The 27,160-nt window shown below is 40.7% G+C and overlaps 1 protein-coding gene across 6 annotated transcripts in view; it reads left to right on the plus strand.

Moving 5' to 3' along the window:
* Positions 1-1,052: 1,052 nt before the first annotated feature.
* Positions 1,053-27,160, plus strand: part of FAM184A (family with sequence similarity 184 member A) — an 84,531-nt gene continuing 58,423 nt past the window's right edge. For all 6 annotated transcript variants that reach the window (XR_006103418.1, XM_042462127.1, XM_042462150.1 and 3 more), the window contains exons 1-5: positions 1,053-1,903; positions 19,120-19,255; positions 22,399-22,580; positions 24,531-24,728; positions 26,257-26,379. Coding sequence is in view for 5 of the 6 variants with exons in the window: in XM_042462127.1 (XP_042318061.1) it covers positions 1,163-1,903; positions 19,120-19,255; positions 22,399-22,580; positions 24,531-24,728; positions 26,257-26,379 (1,380 nt within the window). In the remaining variant the exon portion in view is untranslated. The remainder of the gene's footprint in view (positions 1,904-19,119; positions 19,256-22,398; positions 22,581-24,530; positions 24,729-26,256; positions 26,380-27,160) is intronic.

Consider the following 27,160-nt stretch of genomic DNA (forward strand, 5'->3'; position numbering starts at 1 on the left):
ATTTTTTTAAAAAGTGTGCTGGCAGTTGCAATTCAATGACATCTGGAAGATGGAACAATTTCCATCCCTGGTTCAAGATACAACTAATCTACCTTAGCTGAGTTAAAGTATACATTCTTGCTTAAGGACCTATTAAGGCTCACTTATGTCAGCAACTTTTGCAAAGATCCCAGCAACCATTAGGCACTAGATCAAGAGTGAGACTCATATGGCCCGCCAGATGCACATCTCAGCATTCCACACATTGACTGTGCAGGCTAGGTGTTCTGGGAGTTATAGTCCAATAACATCTGGAGGACCATTTGATTCCTATTGCTGTACTAGATGGTCCACAATCAATAGTCCATCTTCTCACCACTCCAGACTAGGAGTTTCCATGTGATTGGGACTACCACTGAGAAGATTCTGCACAGCCACTCTCTTTCCTATGATAAATTTACTGTAGGTGCTCTCTGTTTGTCATGAATGGGCAAGTAGATTTTAAGGAAAAGAGATATTCCCTGAATATGTATATGCTTTAGCAGCTGGAGTGGATGGCTAAAACAAAGGCATATAATTTAAAGGTGTTGATGATGAACAAATTCTGGGTTGTATCCAGTGATGACTATCCATTAGTGCAATTAGTAGACCTTATAGAATGAACTCTCCCTCCCCCAGAGGTTAGAGAACCTCTGGAGCAGATTTGAGGTTAATTTTGAGGTTCGATCCAGTTTAATGTGCAGGGGGAAGAGAACAAAAATGTACTGTTATGGGAGTGGATTCAAAATAGTTTGGATGTAGCTTTCTAATACAAATAATTGTTTAATACAGCTGTATATCTTCATGATGTCTGTGTCTTAAAAAGTAGTCAAACAGTTTTGGAATTACTAGGCATATGTACTGGTATTTTCATAGTGATCTATTCATTATACTTACATTTGTTTTAGTATCATGATCAAACATTCTAGCTTTCAGTGCTGAAATCTGAACCATATCACAAAATGACAGATTATATTGACGTTATTTTCTGTGAGAAAGGAAGTAAGCTTTTATATATTTTTATTTGCAGGTAATATATGCTTTGAACACAAAGAATGATGAACATGAAGCTGCTATTCAAGCTCTCAAGGATGCTCATGAAGAAGAAATCCAACAAATCCTTGCAGAAACTAGAGAAAAAATTATGCAGTATAAAAGCAAAGTTTCTGAAGAAATAGATCTGAAACGAAAGATCCAGGTTTTAGAAGAGTCATTGGAAGATCATAAAAAGATGAAGCATCAAGCTTTAACTGAATTTGAAGCTTATAAGGACAGAGTTGAGGATATGCAACTTTGTGCAGAAGCTCAACATGTTCAGCGTGTGGTAACTATGTCACGGGAAGTAGAAGAAATAAGAAAGAAGTTTGAAGAGAGATTGAGAAATTTTATACAGTTACAAGTACAGTTTGAGAAGGATAAACGCTCAGCACTTGAAGAGCTGAGAACTGCACACAGACTTGAGGTCCAAGAACTTATGAAAACCCACCAGAATCAGAATGCTACTTTAAGCAAGGGACAGGAAAAGTTAGAAGAATTGCACAGGCGGGATGTAGAAGAATTGAATGCCAAAGTTGAAGAGCTAAGAGTGGAAAGAAAAAAACTAATTGAGGAGTATGAAGGTAAACTCAGCAAAGCTCAATCTTTCTATGAACATGAACTTGATACTATGAAAAGATCACAACTGTTTACAGCTGAAAGCTTGAAAGCTTGTAAAGAGAAAGAGGTGGAACTAAGAAAGGAATTTCAAAGTCAAGAATCTGTTCTACGAAAAAACCTAGGGAAGCTTAAAACTGAATTGCAGATGGTACAGGATGAAGCAGGCAGTCTACGAGAAAAATGTCAAAAGCTTCAAGTAGCACTCAGCACAGCAGAAAATAATGTACAGGTGAGATATAAATAAATATATAAATATAAATAAAATATAAATTAATAAATAAGGATTGTTACACTCTTTGTGTGGAATAATTGAACACAACTTGTGAGTAATGGTTAATTATTCATATATAGATTGTTTATGAAGTTTCATAGTGTTGAACTACATCAGACTATGCAAACCAAAGCCTCAGTCATACTGCCTCAACTAAAATAGGGCCACTGAATCAATTGCTGAATGGTGAGTCAACATGTCAGTAAATCTTACTGATTCAAAAGGTCTATTCTAGTGCGGTCTAACAGTAGGATGTTAGCCTATGTCTTTGCTGCTACTCCTTGACAGACAAGTCTATCTATGCTACTTCCTTGATAAACCACTTCTTAAACACTGATTTTCTGTGAGACTTAAGGAACAGTTCACAACACTTTGGTTTATCCCTTGTGCCAACCTTGACAGGCAGGATTTTCAAAATTCCAAACCGTTATTACTGTTGCTTCCAATCCCTCCTCAGTTTTAGGTTTTCTATTTTGCCAAGCGGTCAGGCATAAAGCCTTCTTTTCTTTCAGTTAACTGGAAAATAAGTTAGTGTTAAGAAATAGGCAGGGATGGCATCAGAAATCATTCTTAAAAATGGAAACAACAAGTGACAAGTTTCTGAGACAGGATTGGAGTTGCTTCTAAAAAAGATTTTCCTCTCATCTAGTGAGATTGAGGTGAAATACCAGTCCCTGCAGTAGCAGGTAATCCTATTAAAAGAGAATGATCCGGTGTCCGCAGTAGCGGGTAATCCCAGTAACAGTGAATGATTAAGAGCCATGAAACACTGGTTCCCACAGCACACCACAATGTGTAATCCTGGTAAAGTGAACAAATCAGAGCCAAAACAAGATGAAAATTAAGATTAAGTCTGTACCTGGTGAGTCCATTAGTATCAGCACAGGTTGCTCAGGCAACAAACACACACATGCACAAAAAGACTTCTAGTTCCAATTTTGAAACAGGTAACTCATCTCATTAGAAAAAGGCTCCAAGAAAGGAACCATCCAATCAAATTCAAGTGCTGTCCAACAGGGGGCTGAGACTGACAGACATCACCTTTGGGGCAATACAGTCAAATAGGTTAAGATTTTATAGTATTGGATATTTAAGGGAGTTTCATTAGAATTTTTATGTGTTTTAATTAGAGCAGAGGTTCAAGGAGGAAGTAATTCATTTAGCAAGCAGCATAATTTAGAATTACATATGTTACTGCAAAATGGCTCATTGATTCAACATATTAATTCTAATTAAATACATGATTTAAGTGATGGAGTAGCTAATGAATTTTATGTTGCAAATTATACAGCTAAAAAACAAATAGGTAATATAGAGGATCAGAAATAAGATGTAACAGGAAGAGCTCTAGGAAAATGGTTTTTAAAAAAAGCACAATGACACTTTGGTGATGTTAACTTATCTAATTTCTTCCAAACATTTTGAACAGAAGGTTTCCTTAGATCATGAAAAAGCCAGTAAATTGGCTGCAGTATTGCATCAAATACCATCTCAGGATATGAAACTGTCCATTCCTGTTATACTAAATAAATAAATAATAGGTTTGGAAAAGGCTCGATGGTCAGTTGTTGCAGTTAGAAGGTGATTCTTGTGGTTGAAGTATTGGAATGTAGACCACAAAGCTAGGACAAATTTGATATTGGACAAGAAGGCACTAAGTAGAGTCTTGGTAGAAGAAGGCAAGGACAGTAAATAAACAAATAAATAATAAAACAGATGTTGCCAACTTCACAGACCAAGAAATATGTCAGAACTTTTTAAAGACCTGAGTCTTATTCCTTTCATGGAAGGAGGTATTTCAGACACAGAGAGATTACAGATCATTCAGACCTCAATGGAATAGGTCCAGATTTCCATTTAAAAAGCAGGGACAGCAGCAATTCAGAAAGGGAGTGTCTCAACCCAGTAAAGTTGGTAAAGCTCAATGCTGTCTCATGAATGATACCAGTAGAAGTGAGACTCCATCACTTGGGTCACCTTTGGAAATGCATAGCATTGGACAAATGTTTGCTAGAGATTATGGCCATAGGATACAGAATACAGTTTAACAGGAGACCTGAGAAAAGGTTTTTCCCATTACCAGTATCAAAGGACTTGGGGAGAGGGGGGACAAAAACCAAACCAAATACAAATACGAATAAAAAAAGAAACAAACAAAAAACAAAAACAAGTTATCCTGGGCAAAATAGCTAATGTATTAGACCTAGCAGCCATAAAAGAAATTCCAAGGGACAAGAGATGCCAAGGGGTATATTCCCTATTTTTCATTGTTCTTAAATGCAATTTTGTGTGTGTGGTGGTGGTGGTGGCGGCGTTCAGACCAATGCTGGATCTAGAATTTCTCAATGGTTTTGTCCAGTACATATGGTTCAAGGTGGAGACTGGTCACCATTTTGGACAATTTAGAATTGGACAATTACTTAATTTCCTTGGATTTGAGGAAAGCATATCTGCATTTCTAATGCATCCAGATTGCAGGGAGTTCCTCTGTTTCAAATACAGAGGATGTCACTTCCAATTCAGGGCCCTGCCATTTTGCCTAGATTTAGCCTCAAAGATTTTCACCAGAGTTTTAGTGCAAATACAATAATCGCATATCTGAGGCAACATCAAGTGTATCTTTTTCCTTATGAAAAGAGTAATCTAACTCCAACAAAGGTTATAACTCATTTAGAGGTATTAATAAATACAGCGAAAGGTTGTGTGTATCTTTTTGTAGTTACCGATAACTCTGGATAAACCTTTCCTCTTGTTGATGGCTTGGGTATATCCCTTATGTTGTGGATTGTTTCTTAAGTCTCACAGAGAATGAGTGGTTGATACTTGGTCATTCTCATGAGACTGAAGGAACAGTCCCCTCCACCCAGGAAGAGACAAATAATTTACAAAAGTTAGATATGATAGTGTTGAATAATAGGAAAAGTTCAATTTCTGTAAGTAATAATTTTCAAAATAGGTAATAGTGTTAATGTTAGCAATAATGGTAATGATAGTTTTAAGAAAGTGGTGCTCCAGTTATATAACAGTAGGAATGTTGTCCTGAATAATTGGCAAAGCTATGAAACAAAGCTGAGAAAAGAGGGGTTGGAGGCAACAGTAATAAGTAAAAAGGTTCAAATTTTGAGAATCCTGCCTGTCAAGGTTGACATGAAGGATAAACCCACGTGTTATGGACTATCCCTTCAGTCTCACGAGAATGATCACTCTTGTTAAGTGTCAACCATTCAATATCAAGACCATTTAGGGGTTAAGCGTGTCTGCACACAAGCTGTTTTCTTGTAGGAAAAAGTGTAAAAATATTTGTATGTAATGGTAGGGGATATAATTTGTTTTATTGTACATATATGCAATGAAATAGTTGTATACATTGCAGTTGCACCTTACTAACTTTTTGTGTGATTTCACTGATCTTATGATTTAGGAAATAGAAGCTTTTGTATGTAGATGGGTATTAATCAAGAAACTGCTTTGTTCATTTACTTATGAGCATGTTCGGTTGAAATTATTGGCAAATTTTTGGTGTTAAAAAATGGTAGGATTGTACCCTAAAATCATGTAAGTCTTTTTAAACTTTTGTTATATAGGGTCACCCAGTTTCTTTGGTCTGCTGAGCTAAACCCTTGCTTACGCCAGCTTCTCCTCATCCCTTCGCCCTCCTGTCCTTTCCCAGAACCAGCTGATGGGACAAGAGGACGGGGGTTGAGGAGAGGCAGGTGTGAGCTTGTGCCTCTTTCCCTCCACCCCCCGCCCTCCTATCCCTTTATCTGGCTTCCCAGAGCCAGTTAAAGGCAGGGGGTGGGGAAGAGCCAGGCAAGCTCCCTCTGGCTCCTCCTATGTCTCAGACAGCCATTCCAGGCATCAGGGGAGATGGGAGGAGCTTACCTTATTTGCAAAATTTTCATATTCGCGGAGGTCCTGTTCCCTTAACAATCCAGAGAGATGACTGTACTGTTGGCTTGAGTACCACCATTTCCGAAGCAACTTCCTTGGATTCTGTTACCCAAGCAAAAAGTGTATATATGGAACAGATGAGTATATTCACCTGCATAACACTCAACGCACAAATCTCTCTGGAATATCTCCACTAGCTGTGGGAGGGCTGCACGGCTGCCATTTCAAAAATATCCCACCTATTATTTTCTGTGGAATCTTTGATCTGGAATTTTTTGTTTCCATATTACTTTTTATTTGTGAGGGGGAGTTCTACTATATTACTTCAAAATAGCCAGAAAGCCATCAATTCTTAGTTGGCTTCACCTCCAGCCCTTTCCTCATTAAATATAGACATGTCCCCAGATTTTTCTGTTATTTCTCAGTTTAATCATGTGCTGAGTAAATTAGTTGTGCCTACCAACTTGATTCAGAATTTTAAGATTCTTGTTACTATGCTGGATGCAGTGACATGTTGGCTTTTTCATCCTTGCAATAAATTTAAGAAGCAAGAAACTTAAACCATGCTATTCCTTCCATGCTTTTCTTCTTTGTTTGCATTCAGTTAAAATTAATAGTTTGGATGCAAACAACTCTTGAACAAACAAGGCACTTGGTTCATACAAAAAATATGGTAGTCTCCAATTACTTTTTCTCCCACTTGGCCCCCAAAGAAGCCATAGTATCCATCATATCACATGACACTGCAGATGTTTCCCAGTCCAAAAGAGTGGCCTTCAGAGGCATCACAAAGGCATCAGTGGAAATAATGAGGCAGGAAATACTCGTTGGTCCATAATTGGTTTTAGGTCTTATTTGCATGAATTTTTAAACCTAATGTTTTGGCTAAATTTACTTTAAAATGTATTAAATTGAATTAAATTTTATTTTAGGTTTTAAGTCTTATTTGCCTAAAATTAATTTTAAAATTTCAAGCATGTTACCAGAGGTGTTACTGGATGGGTGTGGGGGATGCAGTTGCACCAAGTGATACCCCAGAAGAGGGGTGATACCTGGTGAGTCCCCACACTTGCTGCGGTGGAGGGGCAGGCATGCCCCTTGTGACTTCACCAGCCCCTGGGGAGGGAGCGGAGACTACTTCAAGGGCTGAGTGCACCCCTTGTGGCTTTGTCATTGGCTTGCCTTCCTCCCAGGTAAGGGAGCTGGCAACAAAGTCATAAGGATAAGCAGCAGGGGGGTGAGGCAGGCCACTGCCTCTGCCACCCCCTTAACCTGATGGGAAGGAGCCAAAGGGAGGGAGCTGAGGACACAGCAAAGGCTGCAGAGGGGCAAGCATGCCTCTCATGGCTTCTTCTCTCCCTGGCTCCTGCCCTGGGAAGAAAGCCAAGGTGGTGGCAGAGAGGCAAGTGTGCCCATTGTGGTTTTGTTGCCTCCCCGGCTCCCTCTCTGGGGAAAGAGCAGCCAAGATGTTGGCAAAGGCAGCGAAGGGCCAAGCATGCCCCTCATGGCTTCATTGCACATCTCTTTCCCCAGAGAGGGAGCCGGGCCTCCAATGAAGCCACAAAGAGCAAGCAGTAGAGGGCAGGCCAGGGTAGGCCACTGCCTTTCACTCCCCTTAAGCCAGTGCTTCTCAATTATTTTCTGTCATGCCCCCCCCAGGAAGAAGAAAACATTTCGCGCCCCCCACGCGACTGTAAATAGTATCATTTGTCTATAAAATTGTTATAAGTATACCTCTGCATAACGTACCTTTACGGAGCCTCGCACCCCCCTTTACGGAGCCTCACGCCCCCCCTGGAGGGCCCGCCCCACTATTTGAGAAGTACTGCCTTAAGCAAACCCCTGCTGCACTGGGTGTCACCAAGCCTGGTTATGCCACTGTATGTTACATGAACCAAGGATGGACAACTCAGATTTTTAAAAGAACATCCATATTCTCTTTTAGGTATATTAATCACCATTAACCCGTGGGCATAGAAATTTTGCTTTATGGCCTCTGTGCATTTCAAATTCTGGTTGTGTACTTATAGGCCACAGTTCAGACAGCTTTTGATAGCAGTATAGCTTCCTCACCTATGTGATGTCATATCCTGTACCTGAGCCCCAGTAATAAAAACTGACCTCCCATTTAGTTCACTGTTATTTTAAGCAGAGGGACACATGTACTATCCCTGCATACTAAAGGTAGAAAATTGATTCAAAACAACACTAAGGCGCGTTACAGACCGCCGAAAAGCGGCAGCCTGCACCCGCCCCTTTCCCCGCCGGATCGGGGCCTCAGCAGCCAGAGCAGCAGCCGCTGAGGCCCCAATCCGCTGCTTTCCAGGCTGCGGGGAAGCAGCAAAAGGCCCCTTCCCTGCAGCCTGGAAAGGGGTGTCCTTGGGGCTTCAAGCCCCAAGGACACCCCGCAGCGGCGGGGAGGAGGAGAAAGGGGCCGCTTGGCCCCTTTCTCCTCTGCATCGCTGGGCGCAGCCATCTGAAGGCTGCGCCCAGCGACGCAAACAGCAAAAGGAGCTCCGTTTCGGAGCTCCTTTTGCTGCCGGGGAAGGGGCATACTATGCGCCCTGGCGCGGTGTGACGATGTCATGTCCGTGCCGCCCTGTATAGAGGCGGCGCAGTCGTGACGTCGTAATGGCGGCGGCCGTGTGGAAAGGATGCCCCTTTCTAACCCTAGCACGCACGGAGCACGCACTTTAAGGCCCGTCTGTAACGGGCCTAAGTGTTGTGTGCTTTCAAGTCACTTCCAGCTTATGGCAACCCTAGGATGAATCTATCACAGGTGTTTCTTGGCAAAATTTGTTCAGAAGAAATTTGCTTTTGCCTCCTCTGAGGTTGAGAAAGAGTGGCTTGCCCAAGAGCACCCAGTGGATTTCCATGGCCAAGCAGGGATTTGAACCCTGGTCTCCAAAATCATAGTCCAACACTCATCTTTTATTACAAGATATTTAAAGAACAAAATAAAGAACATATTTTTCACAATTTAAAATTTATTGGACTGCATCTAATATCATGCAAACAATCTTCCTTTTGTTCTGCACATCTCAATATATATCCCAAGTCTATGAAGGGCTCCAGTCCTTCCTCCACTGGGTTAAATTCTGCTAGCAAATATACAGTATTGAATATAGCTCACCATCTAAGATCTCACTGAACCATGTTGTCTGCTACTAAAATCTCATCTTTCATGACCCTAACTTCTAAAATGGCATTTTAACTTTCCCCTGATTCATGTTAACTCTTTTGTTAATTCTGTTGCTATATGAAATCCTTGGTTTATTCAATCATAAATGTTATTGGATCTTAATCAATTTTTGCAATGGCTTTCTGCTTGAGAATTCCAAACTTGCTGCCCAGTATTACTGATAAGAATACATTGCTTGTTTTAAAATGTTATATCAGTGCATGGTTTACTTGACTAACTTTCTAGAATGCAGAAGACATAGGTACTTCCATTCTTTTTGTGAATTTGGCATACATTGTTCTGCTAAATAATGCAGTCATTAATATTTAGTACAATTGCATTTTCACTCTTCTATCTTCATGCATTTTATGCACTTATCAATTTTCTATGACAGTCATCTAACATAGCTTACGGCTTTGAAGAAAGAATAAAAATTGTATATTGTGCATGCATAATAAATGACACTGATTTGCATTCAACAGCAGATAGCTTAGTCATTCCTTTCTTTTGCTTGTAAGCTGCTTTTTCAATTGACACATTTTCTTTAATAAAGTTCATTTTTGGAACAGGAACTTAATATCTTCTCTAATTAAACTACATCTTTATTTGTTATTTTAAATTAACATTTCTTTGTTAGACCATAATGCCAACATGCCTGTAGTGTTTCTGGAACATTTTATTATAACTTGTCTGAATGGCTGTAGAATTTTTAAAGGCACAATCACTTAGTGTAAGGTAAAGGATCTTTCAAGCATGTGGAAAGGCTCTGGAATACTTTGACTGGCAAAGCACTTTCATTCCCCTTTTCATCCTTGTTGAGAGATTGTTGCAACTATTATTTTGTCTGATCCCTAGATTAATTGGTCAGAATGCTGCTTTTTAGTATATCTGTTAGATTAGATTTTACATGATATTTTTTAACCTGGGTCCAATGAAACCTATCTCCTGCTGATGAAAGGCTTTGATCAGCCAGATGTCTGCTCCAGAGGGTAAGTGGGCCCTCCAGACCAAGTCAGAATGAAGGTCTGCAGGGGACAGGGTCCAGTTCTTTTAAACACATTTTTCCAACACACACACACACACTTATCAAAGGTGAGATCAAATGCATTGATATCTGCATTTAAGATAGGTTTACTGCATTGGAAGGACTATTTATACCACACTCTAGAATGCCACATAAGACTGAAGCTACGCCCAATCAGATTCTTCTGTCTGTCCCAGAATTTATGCAAGCTTCTACAATCTCTTGAACAAAAATTGGTATAGAACAGTGATGGCGAACCTATGGCATGCGTGCCAGAGGTGGCACTCAGAGCCCTCTCTGTGGGCACATGTGCCATTGCCCCAGCATAGAGTTTGCCACAGTTTGTTACTAGAAAGCCAGAGGGACATGGCACTTTGCAATAAATAAGTGGCTTTTGGGTTGCAGTTTGAGCACTCGGCCTCTAAAAGGTTCACCATCACTGGTATAGAATCTACAGTTGCTAGCAGTATTTGACACCTTGTGGAAGCTCTTGAATAACAGAATTATTGGATGTTAGTCTTCTAGTCATGCTTTTTAGATCCTGTCCTTCATGTGGGAAAATTGCACTTACTAGTCATTGATCAATTTGCAGCAGTGGCAACACTGTTATGAGTGGCGGGCATATTTTGTTTCAGAATATCACTAGAGATTTTTGTATTTTTGAAAAATACATTTTATGGAAACAAACATAGCCAACAAGCAGTGCATCTCAGATCCATTACAATGAGATACAACTGAGTTTGTGTTTCCTGAGTATCCAACTAAAAAAATGTCCAGCTGACAAGACAACAATTATATATATCTTTCTAAAAATATCAGAACATGAGGAAAAGGGAGAGGCAAGATGGCCATTTTCATTTGCACCACTACTAGACTTGTACCAAGTCACATAGAATTTACAGTGGCTTTGATTATTTTTAGTAGCCTTTACTATTTCCATTAATTTCTACATTAACATGATGTTCCAGGCTGTATCTAAGCACTGAAAATGTGACAGGGCATTTAAGCCTTTCCAGTTATATGTGATCTCTAGCCATGCTACCAAACATAAACACATGATTAATTCTTTATGACAAAGAGACTCATCTGTATTATAGAAAAGAGATAATAGCCCCAATGCTGGTGATAAAGAAAAAAAATTGTGATGTAATTTTACAGATTTCTGCAAATACCAAATTCCAAAAATGAAGTACTTGTGAGCATGACCACCACATATGGTGGCAAGACTCCAAGTCACCACATTGTTGCCAACAATATTCATTTGAGCCTTTAAAAAATACTTCCAATTTCATTCACCAATTTGCTATTTTTTTACTGTGCTCTGTGATATTTGAGGATAAAACTTTCATTGGTCCTTTTAACCACAGTTTTTTTCAAGTTGGAATCAGGGATGGTTATACACATTTCCCCCCAAATTACTAGAAAAAAAGTTACTAAGATTAAACATTTATATAGCCCAGAGGCCATGCCTTTAACTTTTATTTCATTTAGTAGTATGAAATGGCAGTAATTGCCTTGTTGTTTGTTCTTGGATTTCAGACAAAAAGTTAAAATGGGTTATTTGCAGAATTTGGAACCAAGAAGGAGTATGTTTTTAGTTGGTTCTTCTTTGTGGTCTCTGTGCGTCACACAATAAGGTTTCTGCTTGTGCAGAGTACCTATTTGGAAGCTGAAAAGCTGAGCAGATTGGCGGGAGGCCCTGCCCACTCCTGTGTACTGAGCATGTCCAATCGCACCAATCTAGCTGCACTTTCAGTTCTCTTTCATCCGCCACAAGAGAAACACTCCTTTCAGATTGCTCCTTGGCTGAGTCCTCTTGTGTACAGTAGATCAATCTTTTGTGATTTTCTTTATTTTTCTTTCCGAGTGTTGCCCTTGCAGAGCTTTGAAGCAGGGTTTTTTTGTGTTTTCTCCGCCCAGAGGGGTGTCTCGTTTCTCCTATGGCCTCTAGTTCTTTATTTAAACTCTGCGTTTATTGTAACCATAAGGTTCCCCTCACTGATGGACATTTTTAGACTGTTTTATTGATGTTGATTGGATTGCTGTTTAATTCTTATTTATAATCTGTAACTTGTCCTGTAATGTATTTCTACTATTGTTTTGTAAACCGCTGTGATCGCAGGAATGGCGGTATATAAATAAAATTTCAATCAATCAATCAATTCTAAATGCCTTTTTTGCTTGGGTAAGGGCCACATCGCTGAGCATTGTTCCATCTGCTGCTCCTTTACCAACGCGACACTTCGCAACAGAGCCCAGTGCTTAAAACTTTTTTGCTGGGAATGTTCCCTTTCAGTTGCGGAGAAATCATCTTCTCAGATTAACCCTTTGGCTTTGGTACCCATCTGCAAACTTCCCAGGATCCCTAAGACCTCCAAAACATCGGCTCCAGCAACGACATTAAGCTTGACTTTGACTCCAAAGGCCTTAACATCTACAGTGCCTTCCTTGAAACCAAGGCCTCCTCCCTCGATATTACAGACTACGCCATTTGCTGCCCAGTCTCCTCCATTGCAGGAAGTTCCTTCTGCCTCTCAGGCAAAACAACCACACAAGACCAAAAAGCGGCCTGATGTCTCAGGTGACCACGACGTTGAGAAATCTAAAAAGAAGCACAAATCTAAGGCGTCTCTTCTGCCTACCACTTCTTTGGCCTCAATGTATGCTTCAACCTCCACACCAGTCTCGATAGCAGCAACAGCCTTGGAGAATACTATGGTTTTCTTGCTACCAGCATCAATACCGTCACTGGAATCACAGCCCCCCCCCCCCCCCAGTCACTGTTTTAAACTCGACATCAGGGTTTTTGACCTTGGCATCTTCGAGTGCTCCAATACCACCTGGTTCAATTCTCACTTTATTTTTGCCACCAATGGTCTCTCCACTGCCACTGGTTCCTGTCTTGGTACCACTGCAGATATTTGCCTCTCCGGCTCACACTTATAGGCCTTCCCTCTCACCTTCAGCCCCTCGACACTGATGTGTCTCCGGCTCGATCTCACCATTCTCCAACACCATCTAGAGACCGAGTTGAGTTGTCAGCATCTTCTTCTCAACACTACTATCGAGACTCTCCTTATACCTCAGTGTCTTATATTGGTCGATATCGAGCCAAAGAATACTGGAGAGAACACTCTTCTTCCTGGTGGTCTTACTCTCCTTCTTATAGAGATCGTTATTACCATAGGGAGCCGCGTTACAACTCTCCCTCTCGATATCGCACTCGATCCCGATCTCCAAATCAATGCCAGCATCTCAGATTCCACTGTCGACGTTGATCATGACACCTTTCCCTGCTATCATCCCAATCATGTCTTCGATGTCAATATCATAGTCTATGTCAGGGGTAGGCAACCTTTTTGAGCCGGGGGCCGGGTTGCTGTCCCTCAGATAACTGGGGGGCCGAAGCCAAAAAATAAATAATTAAATAATTTTTAAAAAAAAAATTGAATATATAAATAAAACAGGACAAATGTAGGACAAAATTTTCAAATGGAAGACTTTTTTTTAAAAAAAGGAGGACACATGAAAAAAATTGCTGATTTTTTAAAAAATGTTAATATAAATGCATGTTTCTGAGGCTTCTATAGACAATTGCCCCCCCAAAGGCCCTGGTGGCAATCGGCGGCAGAACCGGGCTGGGGCCAGTCCCAAGGCCTTGCTGGGCCGCATCCGGCCCGCGGGCCGCAGGTTGCCTACCCCTGGTCTATGTGTCCTCCTGCTGTCACACAGGTGCCTCAATTTATTACACCCTCCATCCCTCAGCAATCTACTGAGAAATCTGCTTATGACACCAAATGTCACCAGCTTCGTCTTCTCCTGTTATTGCATCCCCTCAGGAAGAAGTTGAAGACACTACACCTCAGTCCCCAAATAAGGATGTTCAGCTTTTCTCAGATGTGGTCCAAAGGATGGCTCGAACTATAGGGTTTCAGTTTGACATTGCTCCTAAGTCTACAAGAGATCCTATCTTTCAGATCATCAATACCACTGCAGTTTCACCAGCTGTCCTTCCCTTTTTGGCCTCATTGTCTGATGTCATGAACCTTTCTTGGCTGAAGCCCTCATCTGTACCACCTGCTTCAAGGAAGCTTGAATATCTGTACAAAGTCCAGCCTGACACTGCACCTTATCTATTCACCCACCCTACTCCTAACTCCTTGGTGGTTGAGTCTACCTCCAAATCTTCTGGCAAGACCCATTCTGCTCCAGTGGACAAGGAGGGTAGATGCCTTGATATCTTTGGGCGGTGCTTCTACTCTTCAGCTGCCCTTTTTGCTAAGGTGGGTAGCATGCAAACTTGCATGGATGCCTACCAAAAAATTTTGTGGGATAAAATGGCTGCTTTCATCCGCTTCCTACTGGAAGAACAAAAAGTGGCTACCCTCAACTTTTACACTGAGCTCTTTCCTTGGTCAACCAACAGATCCACTCAGCTAGATATTCTGTGGACTGTGTGGCCAAAGTGATGTCAGGTGCAGATGCACTCCGTCACTACGCTTGGCTCAGATCTATTGATCTCACAGAGGAGGCTAAGAAGCGTATTGAAGATCTGCCCTTTAAAGGTGATGGCCTTTTTGTAGCCAAGACTGACGACTCTCTGGACACATGCCAAGGCACACCTTACAGGCAAGAGGTTGGGTGTCACTGGTCAGAAACAACAGTGGGGCGCCCTCAGCCTACCTCTTCTAACTACTCCAGGCCTTGTTCTGTGGCCTCTACTCAATATAGGAGCTCTTCTCAGCAATTTTCTAGAAGGCCCTACAGACAGCACTATCCTCAACAACAATAGCAACAACAATCCTCCAAAAAGGCCTCATCCTCCAATCTCATTTTTGACAGATCTATGGGGATGTCTAATTCCTACAAACTTTTCACAGCTATCTCATCATTTTTCCAGACTTTGCCACTTTTACAACTGGCGTCGAATCATCACAGATACCTGGATACTTAGCATTGTGTGTCTGGGATATGCCATAGTGTTTACAAGTACTCCACCTCTAGCCATCTTTCACTCTACTCCATCTTTCCCTCCTCTCCAAGGGGAGATCTCCTCCCTTCTCAACAAAGGTGTGCCATTCAGCGCATCCCAGACAGATGCAAGATGAACGGTTGACATTCACAAGGATACAGCACAGTGTTTTTCATGTATATATTGTTGTTTGTTTGTGGCTATTGAGACTTGATACTGTTAATATAGATGCTAATATACTGCTAATATAGTCTTTCCTTGACTATTTTAGTGTAAACTTGCTGCTCGTTGGTTGTGTAACCACTACACCATTCCATGCAAATTCAAGATGGTGACCCTTCAGTCCATCCTCCCCTTTCTCTATCAAGGGGATTGGTTTGCATCGATCTACCTAAAAGATGCTTACTTTCACATCACCATCAGATCTCAGCACCGCAGGTTTCTCTGCTTCGCTGTCAACAGAGATCTCTATCAATATACCATCCTACTCTTTGGCCTCTCTACCCCCCCCCCCCCCGGTGTCTTTACAAAATGCATGAGAGTGGTCATCTCTCAACTTCGCATCCAGGGAATCAAGATTTTTCCTCTTTTCGACAATTGGTTGCTAGTGTCGTCCTCCCACATACAGTTGTTCCAAGATGTTCACACCACTCTCTCTCTCCTCACTGGCTTGAGCCTGACAGTCAATCATTCCAAGTCAGGATGATAGAGTACATAGAAACATCTCTGGACTCTGTTATGGCTCATGCCTACCTACCCACCAGAAGGGCAGAAGCCTTTTGGGACCACATTCGCTCTGTTCTCCATATGGACTGTCCTACAGCAAGGAACATTCAACCGCTTCTAGGCCTCATGGCCTCTACCACAGTCATAACCTACTTGGCATGCCTAAGATTCTGGCCCTTGCAGGAATGGTTTCTCTCTGTGTTTGACCACCTCAGTGACAAACAATCCAAGCAGCTGACGCTCCCTCAACAGGTTTGTGCCTCTCTTCAGTGGTTTATCCCCAAGAACATCCTCAGAGGGATGCCTTTTCAATCTCCAAAACCTTCCAGAATGGTCACCACAGATGCATACATGATGGGCTGGAGGGCCCATTGCGAAGACCTCTGTGTACAAGGCCGCTGGTCCCCGTCGGATATGGAAATGCACATGGCTGTCATCAAAGCCTTTTGGGATTTTGAAAATCACCTCCTTCACAGAGTCGTCCATTTGGTTACAGACAATACTACCATGGTCTGTTATATCAACAAACAGGGCAGAACTCACTCCCCTGTTCTTCTTCATCTTGCTCAACAGCTCTGGATGTGGTGCCATCAATGTTCTGTTCAATTGATAGGCAAGGACATTGTTCTAGCAGATTCCCTCAGCCAAGACAAGGTTCTTCAACATGAATGGAGCTGTCATGGCCAGTCACAAGGAGGATTCAGAGGACGAGGAGGAGGACTTGGCCCTCAGGTGCAGGGGGAACCTGAGGCTGAGCCAGGCCCCAGCTCTGCCCTGCCAGGCCCCAGCTCTGCTCTCCCAGCTCCTGGAGAATTGGTTGTATCACCTCCAGTGGACCCTGTGGCTCAGCAGCCCAGCCTTTCCCTAGCAGAGGTTCCAGGCATGGGCGACATAGAGGAGCAAGGCATCTAACTTCAGCCAAAGTAGGACTGAAAGGCCGTGCTTTTGGCATTCCCGAAGGTTAGCTGAGAAATGCTCATTAATCACCCAGCAGCTGTGATAAGGAGCTGGTCTGATATAAACTCCTGACAGACGCCAAGCCTCTTTGTCAGAGTCTATCTGCATTCCTTTGGTGAAAGCTGCTCTCTCTGACTCCCTCGGACCTTGTTGCTGGTCTCCTTACTTCCTAGACCTCAGATAGACCTAGACCTCTAGATCTTGGACTGGACTCATTGACCTATTCTCTGGCACTCTTGACCCTGGAATGGACTTGTGGAACTGCCCTCTGGAACCCTAGACCCTGGACTGGCTTTTGGTTTTGCTCTATTGGACGCTGGACTGGTATTTTCATTTCAGAACTGTTTCTTTGCTGCTATAAAGCCTTGCTTTTGTTTACCTTTGCCTGGCACACTCTTACAGCTGTCCATTGGCAGCTTTCCTGAACAGGACCTTGTCACAAGCAGCTTTCAATCTCATTGCTTCATGGTGGGGAACACCCTCCCTGGACCTTTTTGCCACTCCAGAAAATGTGCAATGTCCGAAGTTCTGCACCAGAGCAGGCTGGGGGGACAGGCTCTCAAGAGAGCTGCCTAATTTGAAGTGCTTCAAAATAAGATAGAAATACCCAATCCTCTTGTATCTTTGCTTTGAATAGAACAGTTTTTGTAAGACTAAGGTTTTTTTTTTCTTTCTTTAATGCAAAAAGTTCATAATCAGGTTTTGCCAGATTTTGTGGATAAGGAGAAAGTGGCAATCTCGTTTGATTCCCCAGTAATGTCAAAAAGACCAGAATCCATCCCATTTGTTCTGATTATAGCTTTATGATATGTGTATAATGTTTTCAAAGTTAACAATAAAGTATCACCACATTCCTTGAATTTGCATAGGTTTAACAAAAATTTCCATTCTACCATATCAAAGTCTGCAGAAACACTTAAAGATGCAATAACCAGTTTATTATTTTTTAATGATTACTATAAGATATAATATATAATAAAATGAAAATTGGGTTAGAAAATTGTCCATACAATATTTAACAAATCCATACTGATCTTTATGAGTTTATGAGTGTGTAATATCATTGAAGCTATTGGCTAAAATGCAAGTGAAAAGTTTTGCATCCTGGTTCAGTAAGAACCCAGCTCCTCTAAGTTTAGATTTAGACAGTAAAATTATTCTTGCCATTTTCCAAGAGAAGAGGTGGGAGTAGTGTTACCAGTAAAGATTGAATTAAAGATAACAAAAAAAAAAAAAAAAAAAATAAAAAAGGAGGGGGGGCAATAATTCTTTCAAATGATTTGTAAAATGAGCCATTAAAGTTAAACCCATCCAACCCTGGCGATTTATTTGACTTAATTCTTTTAATAGAAAGATGGAATTCATTTGGTGTTATCAATTAATTAAAGTGATCTTTGTGCTTTTGAAGTAATTTAGGAATTTTAGCTCTTGTTAAAATTTGATAAATTGATAGTTCATCTGAGTTTGAAAAACAATTGAATGTAAAAAAATTATTTAAACTTAGCATTAATTTCGGGAGGACGATGTGTTATTTTGCCATTAACAGTTTAAATCAAGGATATACTACATAAATTTCCCCCAAATATAGTTAGCAAGTAATTTAGAATTCTTATTCCAAATTCATAGTATTTTTGATTTTAAAAAATGTAAATTACTTGAAATTTTATTAATACTTTGAACTTTAAGCTCTTCTCTTTTAGATGAAAATTCTTGCCATAGAGTAGATGGTTTTATTCATCCATTCATTCATTTAAATTAATTTATGACTGGACTTGAGAAATTTTATGTCAGAGAGGAACTGAATTCTAATTAAACCAGACCTTTTATTTAATGCTGACAACTATTTTATTCCTTCATCTCCAACTACAGTTTCTAATGTATCCCATACAGTATTAATACCAAGATCAGGACTGCAATTTGTAGTTAAGAATTTGAAGATTATTGAATGGATTTTATCTTTATAAACTGGGTTCTGTAAAGGAAGGTTGAGTAAAGTCCATTATATTTAGCTTTAGATTACTGGTAGTTCTTTCACCGTCAGTTATATTTACCATCAAAACAGTAGTTTAAATATTGGCTAACATCTTATTGGTAGTCCAAACCAGAGCAGATCCATTGAATCGATGGTATTTATGTAAGTAATGGCTCACTATTCAATACCAGATTAAATGAATCTGTTCTTATTGTTACTACCAGTAGAATGCAGATCATTGTCAGTTTTATATACGAAACATGCAGATCTTGAGGAATGGTTACAACACAGGCTATAATGTGCAGAAAATAAAGCAATTAACTATCATTGTTTTATAAACTGGGTGATCCTTCCATGCTGAAATGCCACATGCATTGATAAATTTCATTCCTATGACATCACTTTTAAGAGTATTACTTTATCATTTTAATAATGTTCTCTACTCTCCTAGGCATTTCAAAAACAGCTAGAGGACGTCAAAGAAGAGGAAATGTCATTGTTAAGTAAACACAAGGAGGTTGAAAGTGAGCTAGCAGCTGCTAGAGAACGTTTACAGCAACAGGCCACAGACCTAGTACTAAAAGCCAGTATGTGTGTATATACATTTATATGCTTTCTGTATGATTTACCTATAGTATCTGTTCAAAATGTTAGATTTCATTTGATGTATTAATAGAAAATACATGGCAAGTATTATACATTTTATACACATTGTTCTTTAGATTTAAATATTTTGTTGTTGTTAGCTGCCCTTGAGTCGACCCTGTGGCTGAGACACCTCCAAGGCCCCCTATCTTCCATTGCTTTCCTTAGATCTTGTGGATTCAGTCCCATGACTCCCCTAATTGAGTCTAGCCATCTGGTGTGCAATCTTCCTCTCTTTCTACTGTCTTATACCTTTTCTAAAATTATTGTGTTTTCTAATGAGTCATGCCTTCTCATGATGTAGCCAAAGAATGACAGCCTCAATTTAGTCATCTTGGCCTCCAGGGAGAGTTCAGGCGTGATCTGTCCAATGACCCAGCTCTTACAAACTGACAGGGAGTCAAGGCCAGGCGGGCCTTAAATAGGCTTAGCCCTGCCCCTCCCTGTCTAACGGCCGCGAAAGCACACCATTTTCATTTAAATGTTCTGGTCTCTCCAATGAGAGGCCAGCAAAGCCTTCTCGCTTGGCCAGTGGGCCACAAGAATTTTTTTTTGTCTTTTTTGTTATCCACAATATTCTCAGCACTCTTCTCCAATGAGTTGATTTTCTTTTTATCTAGTTTCTTCATTGTCCAGCTCTCCCATCTATACCTGGGGATAGATACAATTGATTGGATGATTCTAACTTTAGTGCTCAGTTGTATTTCTTTACTTTTTGGGATCTTTGTCTGAGAATTTGTCCTCTCAGACTTGTCTACTACTACACAGCTCTGAATTGGAATGCAGCTCTAGGCCCATGCCTGGCACTTTCATTGTGCCAGTTATCCATGAGATTCTTTATTAACTATAATTTCCTGATACTTCTGAATAAGGAAATTTTGATTACCAGGTTTGGAATAAGTAAAAACTTCAGCCAACTCTAAGACATAATTTAAAATCCTGTTGAAACAGGCATGCTTCTGACCCCTGTCTCATTAGACTGTGGGGTTCAAGGTTCTTTGCCATATATCAGCTAACCTGTATCAATTTGACGGTCCCTCACATCACCTTCAGTATCAACAGTGTAGTCCAGACAAGTAGATTTCTCATCAACACACCACTTAAGCATTATTAAATATTGAACTTTGGGGAAGCAGCCACCTTAATGATCTTTCAAGCTATTGTATTAAAATGGCCAAACATATACATATTTACTCCTCTTGGGGTGGAACAGACTTCTCATTGTCTAATAAATAACTTGTCATTGTACACGGTGGTATTCTTAATTCATGAAGACTTGAATTTATAAGGAATGCTTCATATCATCTGCTTTATCTCTAGCAGGCATCTCTATATATTAATTCATAGAGGAAGTTAAACTTCTATATGTTTATAGCCTGTAATATTGGCTGTCAGACATTTAGAAAAGAAGTTGTCCTACCCTCTCTCTTATCATCACTGAAAGGGTATTTTACCAACCAGAAACAGCATCAACATATTATAACTGGCATACATAGCAAAATCTGACCGTGTTGAAGGCTTTATAAAAGCCTCTTGTGTCCTGGAAGGTAGCTTTTATGCTATCTGTCTGTTCAGTCAGATATGGATCCAGCTAATCCCCATTAATACCAACAAACATTCTCCCATCCAATCAGAAATAAGATATTTCTGGGCTTCTATATGAGGCCACTAGGAAACCAGTCATTGACCATCACTGTGCTTGCTGGCTATCACCCGTGGAATAATTGCATCAGTTGCTTAAGGTTTATCATACAGTGCAGTACACCTTTTTTGGTTTCTTTACTATACTTTGGTCACTCATCAGACTTTTATCACCTTTGTTTTGGTTTACATAACTTGATATCCAGAACTAGCTGGCAAGCTGGTGTTTATTACACTAGACACCTGGCTTTTTACTCTACTTAGGTCCTTAATATTCACACTTCAAGGGTTTACATTTATCAAAACGTGAACCAAATTAATACTAAATACTGGCTTGTGCTGAAACTGGTAAACTGGTTGAGAAATAATGAAAAATGACAATTAATTGAAGACCTCTGAGTTATTGCAAGAGGGGAGGAAGGAAGGGATGGTGCAAGGGCAGAGCACACAGACAAAAGGTTGTGAACACAGGGGCTGTCCACACAGGCTGAAAAAAATGACCCCACCCTGTTTAGGAATTCATCGGTTTAGATGATGCACATAGCTGATATGGGAGGAAAACAGATGCAAACTGTGTTCTGGGGCTTAACGCCAAAGCAAAATAAATCTCAGTTTGCTCTGATTCAAGCTGGAAAGAGTGAACTATTATACCACTGTGCAGACTGCTCACTAATGTGGATATGGGGAAGAGAGGTAAGGTGACCATTGGAAGTGCTTAGGGCAGGCATCCTAAGCTGGGCGAGCTGCCAATGCTGTTGCTGGCCTTTTTTTGTTTTGGTCACCTGCATATGAATTGATTGCACAAGTACATGAGTCACCTGCAGTATCAACCCATCGCACACCTTGTGGAGTGAACTGATCACAAACATGTCAGGTTACCAACAATACAATGGGTTTAATAAAATATGAACAAACTAGCTGGTCCAACATGGGGCCATTAGGGGATGGGGAGAAAGCGGGTATGTATGGGAGGGCACCATGATTGTGCTGTGTCAGTGTGTCACAAGATGCACTGATGCACCATACAAGCAATCAGTTGATTGTGCAATAGAATGGCCAGTTGCACAGGGCATCCAATGAGCCAGCAGCTGGGTAGGATGGTGGGTGGTTGGAAGCTGCTGACAGAACATCAATGCACTCATGCACATGCATTTGTGACAGAATGGGGATAAAATAATGATGCAGCATGGTTTGTAGCCATGAATTCTCCATCATGGCGAGTCCTTCCTCATGGTGGGAGGGTGGTAATGCAACTGCACATCAGTCGTCAGGCTGTTGTGGGAGCTGAAGGTATGGTCAGTGGGTTTTCCCTATGGATCGGGAAACCCTGGGGGTAAGCCGGCTTTTACCCTTCATACAGCCACAGTCTGTATGTGAAATCACACGAACAGCCCAGATGGGGAAACATATCTCAGATTTTCAGTGAATTGTTTACTTTTTACAGGTCATATTGGGATGCTTCAAGCTACTCAAATGACCCAGGAAGTTACAATAAGAGATTTGGAATCAGAAAAATCTAGATTGAAAGACAAACTGTCTCAGCTGGAAGAAGAAAGAAATATGTTACAAAGTAAAACACAAAGCCTAGATGAGCGACAAAGACAACAAATTCTTGCACTGGAAAAGGTAAGAGATGTAATGTTCTTTCTGAAAAGTCAGTCATATGTCAGAATAAAAGTTGTCAGACAGTAATTGTAGGATCCAGTGCTGGGGGGCAGTGATTTCTTCTCCCATTATTGGCCTCCTGTGTATCTCAAAACCTGTCCCATTTTCCAGAGCTGTATTTCTGGTGAATCCAAGGCCAGGAAAGGTAAGAGTAGAGAGTTTTCATGATACAGAATTTAGGAGATTACTACATGTGGAAAAAGGTGGCATTTCGGTGGAGGAGGAGTGAGGACACCAGGCTCTCCTGGGGCCCACAAAAGGCCCGCTCATGATCTGCCCTCCAAAGGCAGCGTTTCAGTGGCGGAGGAGCGAGGACGACAGGCTCTCTTGGGGCCCATAAAAGGCCTGCCCATCATCTGCCCTCCAAAAGTGGTGTTTCAGTGGAGGAGGAGCGAGGACGCCAGGCTCTCCTGGGGCCAATAAAAGGCCTGCCAATCATCTGCCCTCCAAAGGCGGCTTTTTTGCAGTGAAGGAGTGAGGACGACAGGCTTTCCTGGGGCCCACAAAGACCAATTTACCACCTGTCCTCCAGCAGCCAGTCAGGACTCTGTCCTGTTTAGGGTTGGGAGCAAGCATTTTGGTGGAGTGTTACAGGAATTCCCATTTCACAAAACCACTCCTTCGGTGGCGTTCCCTCTCTGAACTTGAAATCTTTTAGATTTGGAGGGAAGAGGGAGTGTCTCCAACATCATTGAAGGTGAAGGGGCTGTTGGGGCTCGGGGGTTTTGGGTTCCCCTCCAGTTCAACTCTTTGCTTGAGAGTGTGGGGGGACAGAAAATCTGCTAGTGGCTCTATCGCAAATGTTGGGCCTAGGGATGGGGCTCCGAGACTCAAGTCCAGGCCCCAGCCCTGATTGGCTGGGACTCTGCCCCCACAGCCAATCTGGGGGGGCAAAGAGGAAGGAAGGAAGGAAACAGGGAAGGAAGGAGGGAGGTGGGGGGCAAGGCACTTGTCCCCAGTGGCAGTGTGGCTGTGTCCGTGCTGCCGTTGGGGACAATATGGGCTTGCCGTATTGCCCAAATCCACGGATGGCAAATCCGCAGATAAGGAGGGCCCACTGTATGATTAAAAGATTACTATTTGTTACTTGCTAATGTTCTATTCGATGCTCCCTATTGTTTCATTGTAATAAAATAAGACAGAATCCTTTGTCTATACTGTATATGATTAACAGGGAAGAAATTAATAGAATATTGAGGAAAAGGGGAATAGGAGAGAAGCAATGGTGTAATAGAGAATGAATATTAATGAACATAATTATATCTAAAATTGATTGTACTCTGGCTTTTAAGCCACATATAGTTAATAGAGAAAATGAGTTTTGGAAAGGAAAGGAAAGAGGGGTGAAACTCGAGATAAAGAAGTCAGCAAGAGATTATGGATGTTATTATCATTTAAGACCATGGTTCCCAAATTGTGCTTTTTAAGGGATTTTGGACTTCAGCTCCCACAATCTCAGACTATTGGCCAACATGGCTGAGGTTTTTGGGAGCTATAGTCCAAAATCTCTTAAAGGTCATAGTTTGGGGACCACTGGTTTAGGACAGTGATACTAAAAGTCCTAATCCATGGACCAGTTTCAGTCTATGAATCATGGACTGCCAGTCCTTGGCAGGTTTCTAAGAAAGAAAAATGGCTGTAACCAGTGGTCACAAATAAGATACCAGTTCCTTGCATATTGGGGGGAGGGTGGATGGCTGGTCCTCTACATCAGAAAGCTTGAGAAGCACTCCTTAACAGCATCAAGTTGTAAAGAGAAAGAGTTGCATAATCAAAGCTTAGACATAAGGATCAAAATTACTACAGTGACAAACTAGGTGATGTCAAGCATTCAAGTGAATGTAGTTTTGAAAAATATATTTTAATGTGATTTTTTTGATTTTGAAATTGTTGCATTATTTGACATAACAGAAAGTGAATGAAGCAAGGGAAACACAACGGGAATATTATGAGAAGGAGCTGATAAAACTGCAAGCAAGGCTGGAAGGGGAGGCTGCACAACTAAATGAGGCTCATTCTAAGACCTTGGAGGAGTTGGCATGGAAACATCATACTGCTCTTGAGGCAGCACATGCTAGTGCTATGAAGGAGAAAAAGAAGATGCAAATGGTAAGAGAACTATAATATGAGGACCATTCCCAGTTTGGTTGTGTAAAGAGATTTTGAGTAAAATGTTTAACTGCCATACATCTTTAATCATTCCAAATATTTTTCACTTAGCAGATTGGCAAAATCTTTACCTACATGAACTAGTTCAGTTCAGTTCATTTCCACATATTGCTGCAATATGAATTTTTTTAAAATAGGTGGTCCTTCTCTCGCTTTTCTTGTTGTGTGTTAATAGACAATCAGGAAACCATTTCTCGCCCTTCCACAACACTAACTAGAGATGGTTTCCAGTCTTCCTAGTTTTTGCATTTCTTCCATTGGTGGATGAGTGGGAGCAAGCAACAAAAATATATATGGAGCTGTAGTAGCTCCTGAAATGACTTTAGATTGGCTGCAGATCATGAGATTTTGATCATGCAGTAGTATTTGCATATGTTCTGGTGACTGAGAACCAGTTGCCAAAATAAACACAAGTTCACAGTACAAAACGATGGTTAAAAAGTACATTGTTGCTGGTTTTCATTGGTTGGAAATGTGAACTTCTCTCCATGTTAGTTGTAAAAAATTACTGTAATTCTGCTTTCTAGTCCTCTTTGATCCCTTGCAGCACACTTACTATTGTTGTTGTGTGCCTTCAAGTCATTTCCGACTTATGATGACCCTAAGGCAAACCTGTCATGTGGTTTTCTTGGCAAGATTTCTTCAGAAGTGGTTTGCCCTTGCCTTCCTCTGAGGGTGAGAGAATGTGACTTGCACAAGGTCACCCAGTGAGTTTCCATGGCCAAGCAGGGATGAGCCTTGTCTCCAGACTCATAGTCCAAAGCTCAAACCACTATATTGGCTCTCACACACTGACATTTACTAGTCTAGAATAGTGACAAAATTTATTGTTGTTTATGTATCTCCCATTGAGAGATGTGCTATTTTTTTCCTTTTTTGTTTTTTTAGAAATCCAGAGAAAAAGAGAGAGTGAGTTGGGAGTTTTGTTGTATTGTTTTCAGATGGCAAAATTAATATTAAACCAACAGCTCCTTTACTTTTATTGGCATTTTAAAGTTTTTGTGTGTTCTGTTCTCTTTTTCCGTGCAGTAGTTTTGTTACAATAATTTGAAATGAAGTATTTTTATTAGACTGGAAGATTTTACATTTCTAATTTATGAAGTACAGTACAGTATTAGGTTGAATCATTTGTTTGGAATTACCCTAGTAATAGACTATCCATATGTTAAATTTTATGCATTTATTAGCATTTTGTCTTTCCTGAAGTGTGAAATCAAAGAAGTCTTAATATTTCTGGCATTTTAATTAATTATTGGTGAAGGATTACTTACAGAAACCGGAGCACTTTCTTCAACAGCAGGTCTTGCCATTTATTTTGTAAGTAATGTTTAGAATAAACAACCTCATGAGAAAAACAGACTGTATCATGTTCTGTGATAAGATGAAGAAAATGCCAAGAAATTCCCTGCTTCAGTATGTAGTGAATATTGGCGTAATATTTTTTCTATTCTTTTTTTATTTTATTAAGGAGCTAGAGCAGCAATTTGAAAAAGAAAAGCAACACTTTGAAGATGAGAAGAATCAGCTTCGACAGCAGTTGGAAAACATGAGAGAAGAACTTACAACTAAGCTGACCTCATCTAATCAAGAGGCAAGGATCAACTTAGTCATAATAGTTAATTTTCATGTGTCAGTTCCATATGAATGAATGATCTCCAAGTCACCTTGTGATCAGCAATGCTGCTCAGGTCTTGCAGACTCAGTGCTGTGCCTTTCTAGATTGAGTCTATCAATGTGCAATATGGTCTTCTTTTTCTGCTGCCTTCTCTGTTACCTATCATTATTGTCTTTTCTAATGAGTCATGCCTTCTTAACAGCCTCAATTTAGTGATTTTGGCTTTTAGGATAATTCAGACTTGATTTGTTGTAGCACCCATTAATTTTCATATTTATTTATTTACGGTATTTATACCCCGCCCTTCAGCCCTAAAGGCTATCAAAACAGCTTACAATTATTATTATTTTTAATTAGATGGTTCCCTGCCTTCAGACTTACAATCTAAAAAGACACAACGCAAAAGGAGAAGGGAATTGTGGTGGGGAAGGGGAACAGGTCCAGCAGTTCTTCTTTCCCTCTGAGGTCTGGACCAAGGCAGATGGACTGGAAGGAGGGCTCTGCTTCTTAATCTAGCAGTCTACGGTATCCATAGAACTCTTCCCCAGCACCACATTCAAATGATTATCTTTCAGTCAGCTTTCTTCACTGACCATCTTTTGCAGTCATACATAGAAACTGGAAACAAGATAGCAAAGATCATCCTAATTATATGTCTTAACACTTCTAGTTCCTTTCTTTCTAAGTCCTAGTCACCTTTTGATTTCTTGACTGCAGTGTTCATTCTGATTAATGATTGAGCCAAGCTATGGAAAAT

Source organism: Sceloporus undulatus, chromosome 1, assembly GCF_019175285.1.
Source record: "Sceloporus undulatus isolate JIND9_A2432 ecotype Alabama chromosome 1, SceUnd_v1.1, whole genome shotgun sequence".
Taxonomy (NCBI): domain Eukaryota; kingdom Metazoa; phylum Chordata; class Lepidosauria; order Squamata; family Phrynosomatidae; genus Sceloporus; species Sceloporus undulatus.